General features: G+C 44.4%; 2 protein-coding genes across 2 annotated transcripts in view; both read right to left on the reverse strand.

The window, feature by feature from the left end:
- Positions 1-80: 80 nt before the first annotated feature.
- On the reverse strand, positions 81-10,452 carry MFSD4B (major facilitator superfamily domain containing 4B). The gene is made up of 4 exons (XM_027454697.3): positions 10,167-10,452; positions 9,900-10,068; positions 7,077-7,193; positions 81-5,342 (listed from the first exon to the last, which is right to left on the reverse strand). Exons 1-4 carry the CDS (start codon positions 10,353-10,355, stop codon positions 4,114-4,116), a joined length of 1,704 nt encoding a protein of 567 aa, XP_027310498.3. The 5' UTR covers positions 10,356-10,452; the 3' UTR covers positions 81-4,113.
- Positions 10,453-13,500: 3,048 nt separating this feature from the next.
- Positions 13,501-20,813, reverse strand: part of SLC16A10 (solute carrier family 16 member 10) — a 67,248-nt gene continuing 59,935 nt past the window's right edge. Inside the window, exons 5-6 of the mRNA XM_027454698.3 lie at positions 19,941-20,169; positions 13,501-18,762 (exon numbers count right to left, since the gene is read on the reverse strand). Of these exons, the coding sequence (XP_027310499.3) occupies positions 18,527-18,762; positions 19,941-20,169 (465 nt within the window). The 3' untranslated portion in view covers positions 13,501-18,526. The remainder of the gene's footprint in view (positions 18,763-19,940; positions 20,170-20,813) is intronic.

Below are 20,813 nucleotides of genomic sequence, written 5' to 3' on the forward strand. Positions count from 1 at the left end.
CTCCGAACAGGAAGAGAAACATTTCCAGTTGTTTTCCATTAGTCTAACCAGGAGTACATTTTAAATTTAGAAGTCCAGAGTAGCTTTTAAAAATAGAACAAAACTTTATTTACATAAAAGGAACCTGAGTGCCTCCTCCAGTTACGAATTTATTACATTCAAGATACGAGTCAGTCCATTAAAGTTCACACAGTACAGTACAATGTAAACCCACAAGCAGAATAAAACCTTCTCATATAGAACAGAACATACGCAGGTTGCTAGGAGCTTTTATGCAAAGTAATCCAAAAAAAAAAAAACCATGAAGGCACAAAATTTTGCCTGCTCTTGCATTCTAGCACTGTATGGTCGTTTACTGAGTAAAAGTGCAAATGCCAGGACCGAGGCCTTAGTGCCTGCAGTACAGTCCAGCATCTGGCGTGAGTCAGGGATAAATAAAAACATTTCGTGACATTTAACTCTAAGACTTTACCTTTAACACTGGAGGAAAACAGGCACATGACCATCTTCAACCCATTCCTGTTTTTATTGACAAAAATACAAATATTAAGTTGGGATACCTAACCCACTGACCAGCTCTCGTCCCCTGCACTAGGATGAGTTTCTAGCACAAACAAGGCAAGAGGAAGGCCATACAGGTAACTGTATTAATTTCAGCCCATAACACTTAGAAGGTCCTCCACAAAGCTTAAACACTTATTTTACCCTTAACTTAAAAGGCACTGTAAAGAGCTCCTCACTTGAACTGTAAGACTACGTATGCCAAGAAGTAATTAATGTTGGAAAGTCAAACATATGAAAACCAATATTCATTTTCTAAAACAAGTCTTGAGGAGCACCAAAAATCCAATTAACTAGCAAGAAAGCTGCAGCCTTGACCATCAAGTCTGGAGACCTGCTACGAGCCGGCCTCATCACTGAAAACGCCTTAGAGCTGCTTTAATCTCAAATTGGGTTAAACATTTCATTTTCATTGACGGACAGCCCCGCCACTCAAAGCCTTGCATTTAGGGAGTAAGGAGAGCGCGTTCTGCAGGTGTGTGCCATTTCACGCCTGAGGCCAGCATTAAGACACTGAGAGCTCCAAATCCTGGCAAAGACACCTCACAATTTAGAAGTAGTCCAGACAAAGGCTCCTGGGTCTCTGTCCAATGCGATGCTGCTCAAGACCCCGAGGTAAGTGCCCCTGTGCCAGCCTGCTGCTGGGTTTTGCCGTTTGCTTTTTGTAAAAGATTCACTGACCTCAGTGCTCCAGGCTGCTGCTCTGTGCCTTCTGCTCTGCACTCAGAATTCGTAAGGGGAACAGCAGTGATGCTTACTGTGTGACTTCAAGTGCTTTAGGTGGGCGTTATCAGCCAGGAACTCTTTTTTGGAACAGTATTTTTACATTTGTTGTAATATATATGTACAACATACATCTATATATATATAGTATGTAGCCTGTATACACACAGATTATATATTTCTCAATGGGGGGGCTTTAACTGCATTTTCTGTTTTCTACCACTTGATTATTCAACATTTGTTAACTATCCCTGAGAATAATCTTACCTGCAGGACATTCCAGTTTGAAATTGCATTCAAAAACATTCTGTATAAATTGGGCATTATTCAACAATCTTCCTGGTTTCAGGTAGGTTTCTTAAACTAGGGTTTTGTTTGTTTGTTTGTCTTTTTCTGAAGACATGATCTCAGGTATGTGGAGACTTCTGTAAAGTCACTAAAGATTCCCACCACCAGAAGTCCCCATTGCTCCATTTTTAAACTGCTAATTACAGTTACTTCTAATTCAGACAGAAAGACAGCCAAAGGTTTAGTATTCTGGTAGATTTTCCAGCTAGGACATTCATGGGGTCTTGTATTAATTTTGCAAACATAGTTAGGACTCCACATCAATTCAGCTACAGCAGATGGAGGGCTACTACAGCGGAGCACTGCCACACACCATTTCTGTAGCCATTGCTGGGTGCCCTGTTCTGAACCCAAAGGATAACCTGTGACCTCCGTGGGGGCGGAAGGAAATCCCCCAAAAGCAGAGTGGAAGCAGTCGCTATTTCCTCTCTCTCTGCTCACCAGCAGGATTGGGCCATACCATCAGATCACACTCCCAGGGCTCCAAATACGAAGCACTTATTGCAGAGTGCAGGAGGGAAAAAGAAAGCAAACTTCGAGAAATCTCATCTTAATCTGCACTCGTGTGAATCACTCTCCCTGCCACGCCAGTTATTATTATTACAAGAGACTTACTGACTGAGTAAGGCCATGCAGACTGACTTCTGCTGATCAAACACTGGCACCTGTAGCAAGAACAGGATTTGGGCTTATAATTAAAAGCATTTAGAAAACCTCCAAGCAGCAAAGAAAACCCTTGCATAGCAAGTGAAACGAATCAGCATTTAAAAGTGCAAGTTCATGCATTGCACTGGAAAAGATGCCGCAGAAGTATGCGCACAAGGAAAAGGAAAGAGGAATCCGGCAAATATGCAACAGAATTCAAATGCCTATGGCAGCAGGACAGGGAGGCCCTTTAACATCTCAGGATTTAAAAAAAAAAAAAAAGTTTTCACTACACATAGATTTCTGCTTCTTATCAACTTCTTAGAAGAAAGGACAAAGCCATTAGGTTCCAGGTCAAACACTCAAAGGACAAGAGAAGGAACAAAACAGACCTGAAAATACACGGAACATCTAAGATCCTGTGCTATTGTACATTTAGAGCTCTTTCTTGTGTTAGGAAATCAAAGTTCTTAGCAAAAAAATGCTAAGAAAAGTGCAATTTTTTCAAAAAACATTCTGATCATACAGCTTTAAAAAACACTAACTTACAAATTCTGGTTTTCAAGTAGATAAATCGCAAGAGCGCTGTTTCAGATTTTGCCCTCAGCTGCTGTGCTTCTGTTCTTACAGTGCCTGCCCACACAATTCCTCCTGAGGGCTTCCTCCCTCACAGCAACGAATCCACAAACCCAAACTGCTTCTCCAGGAAAAATCTACCTGCAAGTCCCTACCCACAGAAACAAAGGGCGAGTGGCACCGACCCACCTGGTCTGGGGCAGGCGGTGGCACAGCACAGCCCAAAGGGATTGTCTCACCAATAATTCCACCTCACTTTCAAATTTGCACTCCTTTCTTTTTTTTTTTTTTTTTTTTACATATTGCTATGTAAAAATCTTGGCACAGGGAGCCAGAAAAGTTGTTACAACTTCAAAGTAAGCAACTGGCTTAAAATCTCACGGCCCTATGTCAATCCCATCCATATATTAATATTACATCTAACACAGCATTTATCTTCTTCATAAACTTGATTTCAGGGGTAGTGCAGTAATTAAAATCATAACACCAATCACAAGTACTTTCAGCTTCGATTTGCCGACATCATTTAACTCAAAGCATTTAAATCAGAGCCAAGCCTTACACTGATCAATATGACCCATTTTGTCCCCCCTTCCCACACGACACTTTTAAATGACCCAAAGTCACAGTTCCTAAAAATTAATCTGGATTTTTTTTCTCATCTCAGTGGCAGAACCAGACAATCATGTAATTTGCCAGCAGGACAACGCCTCTACAGCTGCCAGGCATAACCTGAAATTTAACTCGACTCCCTGGCTTGTTGCACGCAAATTTCAATGCAGTAGAAACATAATCCTGTTTCACCAGGTAAGAAGTTCAGCACCACAGATGGCAGATCTCTCTCCTTTCCGATGGGAACATTTTGTGACCAAGCAGCTCGGAACTGCACCCTGCGCCTACCTCCAAAAAGCTGTGTGGTCCGAGCAGCTCCTTCCCAGCCAGCTCATTTTACAGCATAAATTACTTCCACGCGTGCCTGACATTGAGAAAACATCTCGTGTGTTTTAACATTTTCGGCATAGCCTACAAATTTTATCACGTCACCACATTCACATCCTCGTGGACTTCTGCGCTCCGAGACGCCTCGCTGCGGGCCGAAACTGGAGGAGGAGAAAGGAGCGGACAAACACGGGGATGAAACACTCAGCTCGGCACCACGATGAGGAGATCCTCGAGCCACTCTACAGGAACAGCTACAGCTCAGTTGCATTTCCATTTCAAAAGGAAAAAAAAGAAAAAAAAAAAAACACGGTTTTTACTTTAATCGTTCTTCTCCCGGTCAGCATTCGTGGTTTTTCTCCCAGGGGAGCCGCCAGCTGGAGCATCGCCCGAAGCATCGTCTGGGTGTGGCTGGAGGGAGATTTTGGCCGGCGAGTCCCCCGGGCCCTTACGGGAGGTGTCTACCACAGAGTTTCTCAGCGTATCGTTCATTTCGATCACCTCGAAGTCCGCTTCGTTCCACTCCCCCGCGTCCTCCTCATCCTCTTCGTCCTCGTTGAGCCCCGAATTGGACAGCAGAGCTTTCCGGTCCTCGCTCTCGCTCACCGCTTTGGTCTCGCCCTCCCCGGAGGCTTTGGCCAGCCCGTACATGACGGGGAACAGCAGCACCGTCACGGCGGAGGTGGCCAGGGCCGTGTACATGACCACGGGGACGTGGCTGAAGCGGCCCTGCAGGTACCCCACCGCCGCGGGGATGCACATCTCCCCCAGGGCGGCCCCCACCACGAAGAGGGAGGCCGCCTTGCCCTGGATGACCGTGTACTGCTCGAGCCAGGAGATGCCGCTGGGGAAGATGGTGGCCATGGAGGCGCCGTACACCGCCGTCCCGGCCCAGAGGGAAGCCGCGTGCCGCGCCAGGAAGGCCAAGCACGAGGAGGCGGCGGCGGAGCCGAGGAGACTCAGCAGGATCATGGTGCCAGGGTAGAGGCACGCAGCACAGAAGATCGCCACCCCCCGGCACGCAGCAAACGTGCCCCAGAAGACAGAATTGAGGGCGGCCGCTTCGTTTTCGTTCATCTCGGCAAAGACCTTGGCGTAGGTAAATATGTAGGAGCCGTACGTCACCTCCGCCCCCACGTAGCAGAAGAAGAAGAGGAAGAGGAGCACGATAAGGGCGTAGTGGTGCTTGGCGACCCTGTGCTTCTGCACGGCGGCCTTTGATTTGTCTCGAGCTGAGCTGCTCTTGGAATACAAGATAAAAAAGAAGAAGGACACCACGAGGAGGTAGGTCCCGATGACAACGTAGGACCACAGGAACTCGGCCCCCAGGCGGTGCCGCAGTGCCAGCGGGGCCGAGGCCGTGGGCACGGGTCTCGGGGCAGACTGGTTTCCCTTCTCCCCCACGGGCAGGTCGCGAGGCTCCGAGCTGCCCAGTGCCATCTTAGCCAGGATGGGAGCCACGAACGCGCCGATGGCGAAGCTGAAGTGCAAAGCCTGCATGTGCGGCCCGGCCTCCGGCCCCCAGGTGTTCAGCGCTAGCACGTTGCCACCTGCAGATGGGAGAGAGCAGGACGCGGTCACTCCAGCCTCAAACCAGGCACCGGTTCAAAAAGGAAAACAAAATCCTCTATATGATAAATTCCATCTGCAATACTGCCCGTTTTAGCAAGCACACGATGCAGAAGTGTAGTTAATGCAATGCTGCACCTTAAGCTCAATGCCTGGCTGCAATTTCAGAGGGTATTCACTTCTTTCTTTGTTTGTTTTTGTCTTTACCCAAAATAGTCATTCTAACAGCTTCTCATCTTTGTAAGTTTTAGCAGGAACAATGCACGGTGCCAGGAATCAAAGGTCTCATTACACATCCCAGGAAACCCCAAGCACCGCTCGCACCTCACGAGCAGGGACCACCCCACCTGCGTTCCAGTGGTTAGCTGTAGCTCCAGAAGCACAAAGGTTTACAAAAATGTTGCTGCAGAGGTCAAACTGCAGCACCCTCGGATCAAAAATAATGCTAGAAAATCAGATCTGAGAGAGATTTTTTAATACCCCGCAAGAAGAACGCGGGAGAAGAAGGGCAGTAATCAAATTCCTGTGCTGCAGTACAGCAGCCCCGGTCACCCACCACTGATACTCTTCCAAATTAGTTAAGCTACGCCCTGCTGCCTCGTTTAGTTTCTCTTGCCACCCCTGCTCAGGCCAGGAGGCCACCTGTCTCAAAGGCCTGGCTGTCAAGCAGCTCCTACTGAGGAAATTTTTACCTTAAGCCCACAGCACTGTGCCATATGAAGAAATCTGAATCCGGGGGCCAAGTGCAAGGATCCTACCACAACAAATACAGCTCTTTTTTCTCTCCTGGATCCTGGGACAGGCTGCCTTCAATGCCAACAGAGAGCAGCCCTGCAGAGAGGGATTTGGGGGTGCTGCTGGACAGAAGGCCTGGCGTGAGCCAGCAGCGTGTGCTTGCAGCCCAGAAAACCAACCTGCATCACCAGGGGTGAGGCCTTTTCACGTGGGCAGATGATGACAGGGCAAGAGATAATGGCTTTAAACTAAAAGAAGGGAGATTGAGATTAGATGTTAGGAGGAAATTCTTCACCCAGAGGGTGGTGAGGCCCTGGCGCAGGCTGCCCAGGGAAGCTGTGGGTGCCCCATCCCTGGAGGTGCTCGAGGCTGGACTGGATGGGGCTTTGGGCAGCCTGGGCTGGGGGGAGGTGTCCCTGCCATGGCAGGGGGTGGAATGAGGTGAGCTTTGAGGTCCCTTCCAGCCTGAGCTGCTCTCTGACTCTGAAGCTGGCACGCTGCTGGCATCACCTCCTCTTGCAGCCGCACCAGCACTTGTGCAGGAACTCCAGCTCTCTCCACCACTGGCACATTTTGGTTGTTTTCCGATCCTCATCTGCAACTAGCACTAACGACCAGCAACCCTCCTAGCTTCCTGTAGGTGAGTACATTCAAAGAAAAACACCATTTAAGGGGCACGCGGCACTTTCTTTAAGCCCCTAAATGCCCACTGTAATGCACATTGATCTTCCCCGGGAAGCAGGAGACACCCATCTCCCCAGATCTGTTAGAGACACAAACACCGAACGAGTCTGTTACAGGGACACCAACACTGAAGCCTCAGGAGCAGAACAAACCAGCAGGAATCCTGGCCAGATAAAACAGCTCCCTTCTTTTAATTCCAGATGTGTCAAAGGAAGTCCGTCAAGCTCATGAAAACTGTCAGCTGTGAGTTCCCAATCAGTTCAGTGAAGGAACCACTGCACCGAGGGGTCACTTACCTGTGTCTAGGACTCCCATGGAAGCTCCAATGACTGACATCAGGACGGTCAGCAGCAGGGATTTCTTACACCAGGGTATGCCATAAAGGCCGACCGTCGTTCCAAGCATGGATAGTGCTGGAGGGGTTAACAAACAAAACAAAACAAGTAAATAAATGCTGCAGTTATTATATTTGGCCCCACTTAAAAGTCACTGAACTCATAAAATCCCATAAAGTGATTCCCCTTAGCCTGTAAGTGCCCTCCCTACAAAAATGCTGACTTTCATTTTTATTTTGCTCTCACATAAGCAATGTTTTAAGAGGTAGACGTACAACATGTCTCATCACAAATTTACAACAATTCTTGGACTGTATTAGTGTTGCTACTACTAGCTCACGTGCCGTTTTGAAAAATATCCTACAGGGACGGAATTTATTTTTATTGAAGTTTGGGGGGACCTTCAGCAGTTAAATTGTGTGCTGATGGTCACCATTGTAGGAAAATATTCTGCAATGAATGCCTTGAGTACACAGTATTAGGCTTAGATAACTTCATTGTTGGTGTGGCAGATACTTAAGGATCAATGATGACAGATGCAACTAACTCAGGTTAATTCCAACATGGAACAAAAAAAATATAGAAGAAAAAAATCCAGAACCCTAGTGAAACACCTGAAATTCATGCTTCAAAGAAATCTGACAGGCGACTGATCTGCACAGGGAGAAAGATGAAGATGGGGCGTACCGAGGACAGCTTCCCTGCTGCCTCGCTGAGAGCTGAAAAGCAGCTTCTTGACAAATCCTCAGCTCCCCACTTCAGAGTTTCCCTGAAGATTGGTGCTTAAAAGCCTCCTCGACAGACTGTGTACTCAAAACCTGCACAGCAGCAGAGTTTCACCAGCTGACGGCTGGGAGGTGTAACTACAGGAGCCAGCAGTCTCTCAGAGGCAGCCCTCCGATGCTGGAAACACGAGACGGTTCAGTAGCTCAGGCTGGGTTTTTGCTGTGCTATCAAATCAGGAGGAATACAGAGATGAAATGGATTTTCCAAGCGTTACTCACAAACACCTACCCCACGATATGTCGGGAAAACAAGCAAATACTAAACTGCTTCGAGTTAATGCTGACTTCCACAGGTGTATTATTTCCATGATGAGAGGCAACGTCTCAGATGTCAGACATACACACCTCTGACCCCACTGGATATAAAAAGATCAGGAAGTTAAAGGGAAGCCACTTTACGAGTGCTCCAGAGCAGAGGAATAACGATCAGGGAGGAGAACAAATAAAGCTGAACAGGCAGGCACAGAGGGATATGAAGAGACTTGGTTCAAACACTATTGATGGAAAATGGAGCTTCTCGTGTTCTCCAAGCCAACGTGGTGATTAAAGAGCTGCCCTCGAGGGACGCAGAGTTCTGTTTGAATCTCCCCAGGTGAAGGGTTTTGTTGTTTTTGGTTTTATATTTTTTTCCTTTGCCCAGAGAAGCTGTGGGTGCCCCACCCCTGGAGGTGTTCAGGCCAGGCTGAATGTGCCTTGGCCAGCCTGATGTCAGGGATGTAGCCCTGCCCATGGGTTGGAGCTGGATGGGCTTTAAGGTCCCTTCCAACCCAAGCCATTCTGTGGTAACATTTGGAAGGAAGAAGGAGAAAGGAGAGCCCCAGCAGCTGCTCTGAGAGCCCCTGCCCGAGCAAGAGGGTAATGGGACTCGGAAGGGAGCATCAGCCCTTCTGGACTGAACGCAGCCCTGGCAGCCGAGCAGTCCGGCTCCATCAGAACAAGGCCCTAACACTGGAGAAAGTTTTGATGTGCCCAGGAAACATTAAGATCATAAACTGCTGCTCCTACAGACCTTAAATGTTTCCATAGACAGGGAGAAACCAAGCAGCAAGCTCCCAGAATCACAGATGGCATACCAAGTTTTCCACTTTAAATAAGCTCTAATTTGATTAAGGTCCTCCAGCCAAAATCTCAGTATTTTTGTCTGGGACGTGAAGATGAACACTTCAGCCGAGCTCTAACAGAGGCAAGAGTTTTACCTGGCTTCCCCTGCAGAACTGTCCCTCAAAACACCACCACAGCCGATCCCAGCTGCGCGCACATAAAAAGCACAGAAGCACAGAATATCCCCAGCTGGAAGGGACCCACAGGGATCATCGCGTCCAACTCCCGGCACCACACAGGACCACCCAAACCTTCAGACCAGGTGACTACGCGCACAGCCCAAACGCTTTCTAAATTCAGAGAGGCTTGGTGCTGGCACTACGTCCCTGGGGAGCCTGCTCTGGTGCGCGACCACCCTCTCGGTGAGGAACCTCTTCCTGAAAATCCAAGACAGTTCCACCTATTTCTTTCATATATCTCATAAGGTGACACTACACAAGGCTCTGTGTTGCAGGAGGGTCTATATCAAGGATGTTATTTGATAGAAAGGAGCATAGTTTGTACTTTTGTCATGGAAAGAAAGGCGCCTTTTGGTCAACCCAAAGTTTCTGCTGGCCCTAAAACATCTCCGGCCACCAGCATGCCCAAATCCACGGCCGTGAGCCCGTGCAGCAGCAACACCTGGGCACGTACAGCACCCGAAACCAAACCCAGGGGAATATTTTAATGCGTGACGGGGCTTGGCGAGGCAGGGCGCTATGTGGGGGGCCAGCCGGACCCCCATTTCTCAGCCCCGTGGCATCAAAGCGCTGGGTTCCCCTCGTGCCCTACGTGCAGCAGCGGGCAGTGACGGGTGGGCTGAGGGCCCCTCAGCAGCGAGGGGCAGCCGGAGGCCGAGCTCAGAGCCCCGAGGTCCCCCCACACCCTCACCCCTCACCCCACACCCCCCGGGTCTCACCCAGCAGCAGGTGCGCGTTGAGGCAGTCGAAGAGCAGCCCGCCCAGCACCGAGCCGCCCAGGTAGCCGAGGGAGCGGCCCACGAAGACGAAGTAGATGTCGGACACGTTCCTGCGCACGTTCTGGGCCAGGTTCTGGAAGGTGGGCCCCAGCACGGCGATGCTCATCCCCTGAAACACAGCGCCCGGCGTCACGGACACGGACCCGGACCCGGACCCGGACCCGGACCCGGACCCGGACCCGCTCCCCCCGCCCGCTGCCCGCTCACCAGCCCCAGGAAGGCGGCGCACAGCGCCCCGGAGATGCACCACCGCAGCGCCGCTCCCTCCCGGCCGCCGGCTGCCGGCACCTCAGCGAGCTCCGGGCCCGCTGCCGAGCTCGTCCCGGGGGCGAAGCGGACATGGGCACGGCCATGGGCACGGGCACGGGCAGGCTGCGGCCGCTCCGCGCCGCCCATCGCCGCCGCGGCCCCGCCGCACCGCGGGCAGCGCCCAGCGGAACCGCCCCGCAACGCAACGCAGCGCTCGGCCCGGCCCAACCCGCCCAAAATGGCGGCCAAGGCTGGGGGGGAACCGGGAGGCTGAGGGGGATCGGGGTGCTCGCTACAGGGCAGGGCAGGCTGAGGGGAGGCCTCATGGCGGCCTGCAGCTCCCTCACGAGGGGAGCGGAGGGGCAGGCGCTGAGCTCTGCTCTCTGGGGACAGCGACAGGACCCGAGGGGACGGCATGGAGCTGGGACAGGGGAGGGTCAGGCTGGGGGTTAGGGAAAGGGTCTGCACCCAGAGGTGGTCGGGCACTGGGACAGGCTCCCCAGGGCAGTTTAGACAACACTCTCGGACACATGGGCTGGTTTTTGGGAGGTCCTGTGTGGAGCCAGGAGCTGGATCAAACACCTAACCTGAAGCAGCTGGGGGGGGCAGAGGCACTCTTCCCATCGTGTCCTGCCTCGAAGACATAAAGCTTTTAAATTTAAACAAGATTCCAAGTGGGCAACTTGTTTCTGTCCCCCAGTGTTTCAGACAAGAAGCTGAGGTGATTTCACAACTTAACTGTAACCACATGTGTGGCAGCATCCTATAGCGGCTACAGGTTATCTCTCTGCTATATCTATATCAAGTGCCTGAGAAAAACACTGCCTTTTCCAAGAATACTGTGTAGCACAATCTACTTGTAGTTTATCTGCAATCAACCACCTGCAGCCCCTGGCATTTTTTTTTTTTAACTGCTATTACTGAGCTTACACAATCAGAGTAGTTACAGCCTTATGCGGTACCACTTCAGTTATATCCAGGAGACAATTAAGAGTGCCCTTATGAAACCATGAGTACCCCTTTCTCATCCTGGAGCCTTTATGATCTTCCAGGAAAACCTGTACTTTTTGTTGCCGGTTGTTCAGAATTGGTTGGACTTTACCTGTGTCTTAGGGTCAACAGCAACCAAAGGTCCCCTCGATGTTTATCAGGAGATTTAAAAGCCCTTTCTTGGGGAGTTCATCTGTGTGCCTGGTTTTAAATTGCACATACACATCCCTTTCAGTCACACACCTCCTAACGAGGTGTGGTAGTCAAAGAGCACCTTACTTGCACCATCCTACTTTATTTTATGTAAAACTTGCATTTTTCCTGTGATCAAATCCAAGGGTTGGAAAACGCTTCAATAAAACTATATTAAATTTCCAAACAGGTTTTTTTTTTTTTATTTAAAAAAAAAAAGTAATTCTTTAGGAACCTCTGTTATAAGATAAAGATACAAAATTGTTTGGTCTCCCTCTTCTGGGCAAACAAAAGTAACATTTAAGAGCAGACCTTTCAAAGGCCTTAAGGCACTTTCTTGCTGATAAAAGGTGACTCCTGCACTTGCCCAGCGGTCTATTTGTGTGCTTCTCAGTGCAAAAGCAATTGAGAAACTAAGCCAAGCTTTAATGATCATTCTCATTATATCTGGGTGGTATCAGCATGCACTGAACACAGCAGATGATTTTTTTTAATTTTTTGGGCTGAACTTCTCTAAAATTGATGTAACTTGCTCTCCCTGTGTTACTTTGTATGCCCTGAGTCAGACACAAAACAGTTGCCTTTTTATTTTTCTAATCCGCGTTACCATATAACTGAAACCAGACTCTTAAGACAACTCAGCATGAAAGGTCTCCTTGTCTTCTCCATTGAATGTGTCATGTCATGCTCATAAAGCTTGCCAAGATGCACATACGTGTAGGGTGTCCTTCTAGCTTAAATTAAAACACTCTTGTATAAATCATTGCTACTTGTCAAGAGTAGCTCACAGGCTTTTCAGATGTTTCTTCATTGCTGTTCAGCACGGAGGTGCTACCCTCTCAGAAAGGCTTTAAGGATTTGCCTCTCAGAGTAGGTGTTATTTTTAAGCCCCACAAACAACACCCCAAAAGATAATTCCGGGTTTGATGTGTCTGTTTTAGTTCCCTGAGCTGTTCAGGACAGAAATGTCCCACACGTAACAGCCACTGTATGCAGATCTTGGCAACCCAATGCCGTTTCTCCTGGCACTGGTTGTTAGCATGTTGCAGGCACAGCTCCAGCACAATAACCTGAAGGAGTGGATGCATGCATATATTTAAAAATAATAATAATAATAATCTAGCTATGAGAAATAACCATGCAACATTTAAGTCTGGTTGCTCAAAGCCACGTTAATATTGTTGCAACCAGTGCAAAGTTCCTACCCTGCTGAACCTCCGTTCATAGGCCCACAGGTAGAGCACTCCACATGAAAAATGTACCGAAATATTTGTAATGTATCCCATAAGGAGACTTCCCCAAAGAAACCTATTTGCCTTTTTTCATGCTTGCAAAGATGTTTTGTACCGTAAGGGTGTACAAACGGCAACAACACTCGTGCCCTTATCAGAAGACATCTTTCTCAAATTTTAATTAGAAATACAAGTAGCCCAGAGCCTAAGCCAGAACAAATAGGAACATCTCTCCCATATCATCGCGGGGAGACGCTGTTTATGTTTGGTAAAGAAAAGGAAACGCTTGGCCTTGCTACCAAGGGAAGGTGAATGAACCTCTGGGATTTACTGAGGCTGTCAATGAGGAAATGCTTCGTACTGCCAAGGTAAGTTGAGGTGAAACTGGCGCTGGGCCAGCAAGTAATCAGAGGTTCACTCAATTACACTCGCACTTCATGTAGCAAAACACACAGAATTCTTTAAAACACCACTGGAGTTTGCTCTACCAGTTTCCCCACCCTTCCTCGATTTTATTTCTGCCTTTTGTGAAGGCAACTGCTCTGCGTGTTTGACATTAAACCCCAGAACGTAAAATACAGTACACAGACTTTTTAGAAGCACGTAATGCTGGAAAGCCAGTAGTTCAGGTTTATAAACCACAGCTCTTAAATTGGGTGGTCAGTGCAATTAGAAAGAAATGGGTTGCACAATATATTAATTTAGGGGCAAACGCGATGGAGACTTTCCAGTCGAAATAAATGGTAACAAAAGCTGCAAGGGCTTTTTACACAGAAGTCTGCAGCCAAGATTCAGTATCAGAATATAACACAAAATTACTCCAAAAAAGCTTTTCAGGAGAACCAGACTAAAAATGATAGACACAGTAACAAACGGGACACTTAAGAACTATCATCTTTATTCTGAATAATTTGAGATTGATCGCAATTACTTTAGCACCATGAAAGACATTAGACACTTTTTTTTTTCCTTTCAAACGTTTCTAAGAAAGCAGAGTTTTAAAGAACGGAGTTAAGGCTAGCAAAACGTGTCTCCTTTATATCAAAAACAACATACAAAATATGACATCTATAAAGATACTTAAACATGTCAGTGTTATCAGTATTAGCACATGTTTTAGTATAAAATCACTCTAAGCATACATGGTTCTGAGACATTTAAAACGCTGACACCATCCAGAAAAGACTACGAGGCATACCGAAAATATGCCGGTTAACGTTCCCAGAAGCCCACTCTGGAATTGCAAGGGCACTATGCTTGTCAGCAGCGAAACAGGCAAGGGAAATTATTTTCTCAGCCGTCTCCCACGTTCCAGTGCTCCTGTAGTTAAATGCAGGATGGTTGCGTATGCCCTGGCCAAAACGTGTTGTGTTTATGTGTACATACAGGCAGGCAGATGCACTCGTTGTCGGGGGGCCAGATCTGACAGAAGCGTCGTGGTGTCCGAAATCTGCTTCTGTACCACCCCTGTGGTGGAGCCCCAGCCTGCCTGAGCTGCTCCAGCTGACCCCCAGGGATGATCCTAAGGATAGGGGTGTTCCTTCGCGTCCTCAGGCACCTCCTTCAGGGCTGCAAGGAAGCATCTCCTGCCCCTCTGACACGCGCTTTCCGATGCAAGTAACTGAGCAGGGCGTTTCTGCTTTGAAATGGTAGTGTCCGTATTTTATACATGAAGCACTCGTCTGGTATGTGTGAAAACTGCCCTCGCGTCCTTCTGAGTTGACTTGGCCTCATCCTTCACTTCACAGAAACTTGCCTGATCTATCAGGCTATGGCTACGCTAAGGTTTAATGCAGGGAAGAGGTCTGAGAACAGGGAGGCTGAAAAAGTGCCACCCACACGCAACATGATGGGCATCAACTGAAAATCCAGTGTCTCCAAAGGGAGTTTAGGAATGTTTATGACCAAACAAAGTATGAGGAGCCAAAGGAGAAAAATGTCAATTGATTACCTCACCTGATAGCAAATGTACCCCTACAGCTGGACCAGAGAACTCATGGCTATGTCATCTTTATCTTTGACTTCACAATTTAGGGAGGTCCATGAGTAGTCATTGGAGGAAAAGTTGGAAGAATTTTGAAATGTAAAAAAGGGGCTGGTTAAAAAAAAAAAAAAATCTATGTAAGAGTACATTCATTCAAAATGAATGAGTACATTCGATTGGTACTTCAACAGTCTTCAAATATGTAGCCAGAATAAATCCAACAATACTTTTTATAAATTATGCCTTGTGTATTGTTGCATAGCATAGATGTGAATAAGAATCTGATGGTTTTTCAATATTTCAGACTCTTTGCTCAACGAATTTATTAGGATCTACAAGGATCTCATGCCTCCTGAAGAGACATCACAAGAGTCAGTCTCTCATAAAACTAACCCCTGGCTCAAAATTAGTGTTGGTTTCAAGATCTGGAGCATTAAGTTACGGTAGAGTAGAGCTAGAAATTTCAGCACACTAACATCTTAAATGAATTTCTTTCTACCCAATTTTTTCTGAAGCCTCCCCTGAAAATATTTTATGGTTAAAAGGAGGGAGATGATTCTGTTTATAGGATGGGGGAGCAATGTATACAAAACTATGAACTTTTCTTAAGAGAAGGATACATCTGGAGCTTTGAATGATTTAAGGGTTTCTTTCGAACTAAAGTAGTATCTTGAGCTTAGAATCTATCCTGAACAAGATTAAATCTGACATAAATCAGGTCATCAAAGCATGAGTTCGACAAGTTTTTTATGACCAGGTTTTCATACCTAATTAAGTTTCATTACAAAAATCAATTTACATTTATTCAAAATTGACAATTCGGTGCTTTTCCACTTTTCAGAGTAACAAACATTTCTACATCACGCTGTCATTTTTTCTTAAGCGTACTAAATAGATGCTATTTGTGTTGTGTTTTTTAAATTATTTTTTACTTTTTTTTTTTTTGAAAGGGGAGACAGGCTCATTTTTAAAACCTCAGGAGACACAGAATGCTATATATCTTTATACAAGTTTCTCAATGTTTAATCAGCCTCACTGCTAACAATCTGAACTTTATTTTAACTGCTTCTTACCTTATAGGACACAGTCCCCATGCTTGTGTCCAATACAGAGCTTTTTCTGTTGGACATCTCCCCCATAAATACAAACTAGCAGTAAAGAAGCTAACAAAATTCTCATGCATTAACTTTTTTCTTTTTAAATGAACTTTTATGAAATTTCACATTTTTCTGAGGCCCTTCCAATTTCAGCATTGTTGTAAAACAAGCACTAGCATCAGAAATGGCTTCATTATTCCAGCATCATCACACCAACATAGCTTCATTAACCCTAACTCCGCATCCCTCTCCCTTGACACCCTAAGTTCACTAGCTGCTTTTAAACACCATAGTAGTCACGCCTGAATGATTATTCATTGTGTCCTTTCCCTGAAGTCTTTTTTTTTTTTTAATGCTGTTCATATTTATTAAAATAATTTACATTTTCAGTTACTCAGATATGAGCGTTTGGATTTTTATTTACAGGCATGTCCTTAAAGAGTCTGGCAATCATTAATCCATATTAATGTTGTGCTGTTTCTATATTGTTTATAAAACTTAACAGCAATTACTTTATGTTCTCTCCCAGACATTTTATATAGATACTACCGAGCACCAAGTCAGGAAGATGCCATAACTATGTCAAGATGTCTTGTCAAAATAATTTAAAATTGCATTAGTGCTAAAAAGCAGCCTTAGTTTTGGTTTAAAACCCACAAAGCTAAACATGTGAAATTTAAGACCTGTGATGAATAATTTTTCATAAAGCAATAGGAAACAAGAGACTTTTATCAACATCTTAATCACCATTTCTTGCATCGCCCACATAGAAGATAATACTGAATAAAACGTTCTGCAGAAATACCCAGACAAGAACAGCATAGGCTGTTGTTATCGTTTCGGTAATGAAGGCAGCACTTTGTAGTTTCTTTAATTAACAATACTATTAACATTTAGTGACATTTTTAGAAGTATGTAGGACATGCAGAAGCAGCACAAGTCCCAGTGGATCTGAAGGGACCTCTGTCTAAGGACTGTTTTTTTTCCTACCTCCACATACCTCATTAACATTTTAAAATCCAGTTCCCTTCAGCCTTACTCACGTGAGACAGGGATTGAAATTCTACAATAAAAACAAGGTATCAGCTCCGGTCTGCAAAAATTAGGATGCTCTGCATGATTATATTTAAAGGACTTTGCGTTTTGATAGATGTAAACACTCAGCAATGGTACTGCTAACAGAATGTTTCATACCCCACAAACATACACGGGCTATCTGAGCAGTTTCCTACAATGCTGGAAAAAGGGAAAAACAACAGAAATGGAAGGGATATTAAATGTTATAATTTTAAAACACTATCCCCCTGCGTAAAGAACAGGCATTGTCATTGATTAAGAAAATGCATTTAAATGTGCATTTAGTCTTGAAGATCACATTTAGTTTACTCTGCTATGACACTTCTGAAGACGACGAAAATGGTCGGTGTTAAATGGACTTGAAGCAAAGAGTATTTAAGTATTCCCACTGCGTTGCTGATCCATATCCACAAATAAACAATGGAACAACTTGGAAGTGTTTTATCTTAAACTGCTGTTTTCATCTCAAAGTATCGTGCTTTCAAATATTTTTTCAGAGAAAGAGGTGTTCAGAAATACACACTTGACAAATAATACATAATACCTAAGAATACAGAAGTAATAGGGACATATTTTAGGATGGTAAGCAACAGATAGGACACGCAAAGACATTTCTTTACATTTGAATAAAATACGGAGCTGTATCCTACACACAACTGAACACAGCTGTAAAGACCCATAATAAAGCTGCATGTTCACTCAGTGCAAAAATCTTTAATTGTTGAATGTTGTTTTAATAGCTCATGTATATTTCCACATGTTAAAAACAACTTCATATTATTGCACTTAAGATGTATTCTTTAAAGCTGTCTGGTTTTTAAGAATAAAAAAAATAAAAACCTAAAAGGTACAATAGAATAATTTGAAATTTAGACTAATTCACAATACTGCTCCAAAGTACTGCTGTCAGTACAATTTCAGAACTATCAGGTATTCTGAGGTTTAGCGGAAAATAGATATATGTACACACACAATAGTATTGCATTAACAAAACAAAAAAAAGGTTTCAATGATTATCATTCAGCAGCTTTACTTCTAAATGTGTTTGCATTCTGAGCTCAGTTTGTGCATATTCAAAACCTATTCCCATACGAAATTTCATCCTTGATGTTCTTTGTTGAGGCTACTGTGAAAAATACGAATCAATGCAAAAAACAGGTGAATGATTGAACTGAGCCAGCTGAGGTTTTTAGAGAAAATAAAACAGATGTTTAATAATTTAGCCTTGTAATGCAAAATGATTTCAGAAAGAGCTAAGGGAATCTAAAAGATGCATATTCATGTCCATGATATAGAATTATGAAAGACTGTAAAACAGCATGAGAAACTTCACAAATTAAGTCAGTTTTAAGAGCTACTACATATTCCAGTATAAAACACCCATGGGTGTGCCTGCATTGAGTGGACCATAAAAGTTACTGAATAATCCTGGGTCAGTGAACCAAAAACAGCTTCCACACTTCCAGAAATACATTCTGATGAATTAGAAAAATATTCTCTTCACACACAGAATCACTACGCATGTACACACTAACGCTACAAAACTTCAAATACCTTGAAAATGTGGCTTGAAATCAAACTCAACGACTCATCAAAAGAAGTCCAATGGTATAAAAGATTCTTAGAGCAGTTTTGCAATTTGAGCAATAGTTCAGAAGTCCTTTAGTATCATATAGTATCTCCAGCCAAAAAGTAGAAACATAGCTTTGGTAGAATAAAGTTATGCTGGTACAGGAAAAGAAAGCATCAAAAACCTGATTCCATTTCTTTGACTGTTTTTTCTGCAGCATCTGACACCAAAGTGCTTTCATTTTCCAGCATTTTCTCAGTAGTTTCTCCGTCAACAGTTTTTGCTCTTTCTTTTAACTTCTGCCGTTCGTGGACCCAGGGGATGATACATAAAATAGCTCCACCGATAAGTGGGGGGACTCCAGCCAGGTAGAATGCTACATCATAGGTACCTAGGTGATCACGAAGCAGACCTGGAAAGGGAGAGAATTACCACCAATAAATGCTGGGGCCTTCGGAATACACAAAAATCGCGTCTCTTCTTTGGGTTCAGAAATGTGAGGGTTGGCACAGATTATCATCATCACTAACCTGACTACCTGAAGGCCAAATATGGACATAATGTTTGTAGAAAGGTATTTCAGAACTGATTCAAAGACTTCATGTAAAGAAGAACTCATAATGTAATCACTCAACTACTTAATTACCATCCACTGTTAAAAAACGTGTGTCATATTTCCTATTTGACAGTTATTCATTTCACCTTCTCCAACATTTTAGTCTTCCAATAAACTTTGAGAAATTCTCCCCTCTTTTGCTAACAGTTGCCTTTGATCAAGTTGCCTCAATCTTGTTTTTGATATGCTGTACATATTGCATTCCTGGCAGCCCCTTATTTAAAAAGAAAAGTGTGGTTTTCAGCAATTCACTGTAATCGCCCTTTCTCAAACCTACTTCTATCAGTTAAATTCTATTTAAGCATTAATAGCTGAGATAGTATATACAGATCAGGAATGACCTAATCTATCCTGTTACAGCTTAATAATTCTGCTCTTTATAATGCTGCATAGGTCAGCTACGTCTTACTAAGAATCTGTCAGTAGCCCTCCAACACCTTAGAGTAAATTGCGACCAGAAATCACTGATGGCAAATATTGTAGCTAAAAGTCATTCTCACCTCACAAAAAACTCCCAATTTTCATCTTCAAAACTTGTATTTTGTCAAACAGACTTCCATTAAAGGATGCTTAGAAGAAGGAACTAAAGTGACCAGAACTTTTATGCTCACAGTTGTTTTTACAAGAGCAAATTTTTGAGTCCATTTAACTTTTAGAGATTCTAACGTGGAGTCCTTCTGTTACACAGTCAATACATAGGCTATCACTTAAACAGCATGGAAAACGTCAGGTCCTAAATCCAACCTGAAAACCTGCATTTCTCTTGAGAGGAATGTTTTACCAAAATATTTTTTTTTAAAAAACATCTGAAGCAAACTTTTTTAAAGTGATTCACTAATTCACAAGCGGGAGTTAAATTCATCATATATTCTGGGGTATGGACAGAAAAATCTTCCAACTGCAGATGACATAGGAACAGAAAATCTGGCAACCATAGAGGCATATTTACAGCTACAGACCATGTTTATTCTCACCTGCAATGGGTGGACCAACTGTCATAGGTATTGACATGAGTCCAAGGAGAAATCCTATGGCCTGGGAGACATCCTGAGCCCCAACAAGCTCGAAGGCGATAGGAGCCATAATGCAAATGAAGCACCCATCAAACAGGCCCATGAAGAGACAGACAGCAATGAGACCTCCAAAGACATGGCACAGTGGAATCATCATAGACATCAAGCCGATAAAGAAGAATGAGGCCACCTAAACGTAACCATGGAAAAATATTAAAACGTACTGCATCAAATCAGCAAAAACAATGGGAATAGATGAGCCTCCTTGCATTCATAGTGAATCAAATTGTCTGCCCGTATTTACTTTAAGGTAAATAAGCATGGATTGCCACCATTACAAAGCAAAATAAAACGAACACTTCAAACTGTCATGACATACAATCACAGAAATTCCAGCACTCGTTTCACGATTTTTCAAAATTCATTTGTAATAAACTATGCTGCGATGATTGTGTAAGGAAGGAATTTCCTGCATACCAGCATCTCTTGGAAAGTTACTCTTCAATCCTTCCACAAACAAAAGCCACAAAATGTATTTTAAAAAAAAATCATACAACTAAACACTCAATAATTAGACACCTCACTGCTGTAATTTAAGCAACAGTATCAGTATTATTAGGAGCAAAGACTTTACGGTGCTTATATTCACAGGTAGTACCTGGAAGCCTCATTTCAGTTTTTCCACACAGGCATCTTCTGTATTTCTGTTTATTCTTGTATATTTTTAATCTTCTCTTTAATCTTTATATTCTACAAACTTTATGATTATTATTTGTTTGAAGTAAATTAAAAGAATATAAATACGTCTTTCTACAAAATGAAACAAAAAATCAT

The sequence above is a fragment of the Anas platyrhynchos genome, chromosome 3 (assembly GCF_047663525.1).
Source record: "Anas platyrhynchos isolate ZD024472 breed Pekin duck chromosome 3, IASCAAS_PekinDuck_T2T, whole genome shotgun sequence".
NCBI lineage: Eukaryota > Metazoa > Chordata > Aves > Anseriformes > Anatidae > Anas > Anas platyrhynchos.

Excerpts from the sequence above, each read along its gene's own strand:
- MFSD4B (XM_027454697.3), bottom strand. The coding sequence starts at position 10,355 with ATGGGCGGCGCGGAGCGGCCGCAGCCTGCCCGTGCCCGTGCCCATGGC. Across the intron at positions 10,069-10,166 it reads GCGCCGCCTTCCTGGGGCTG|GGGATGAGCATCGCCGTGCT; the intron begins GTGAGCGGGCAG and ends GCTGTGTTTCAG. Across the intron at positions 7,194-9,899 it reads CAACGCGCACCTGCTGCTGG|CACTATCCATGCTTGGAACG; the intron begins GTGAGACCCGGG and ends TAACCCCTCCAG.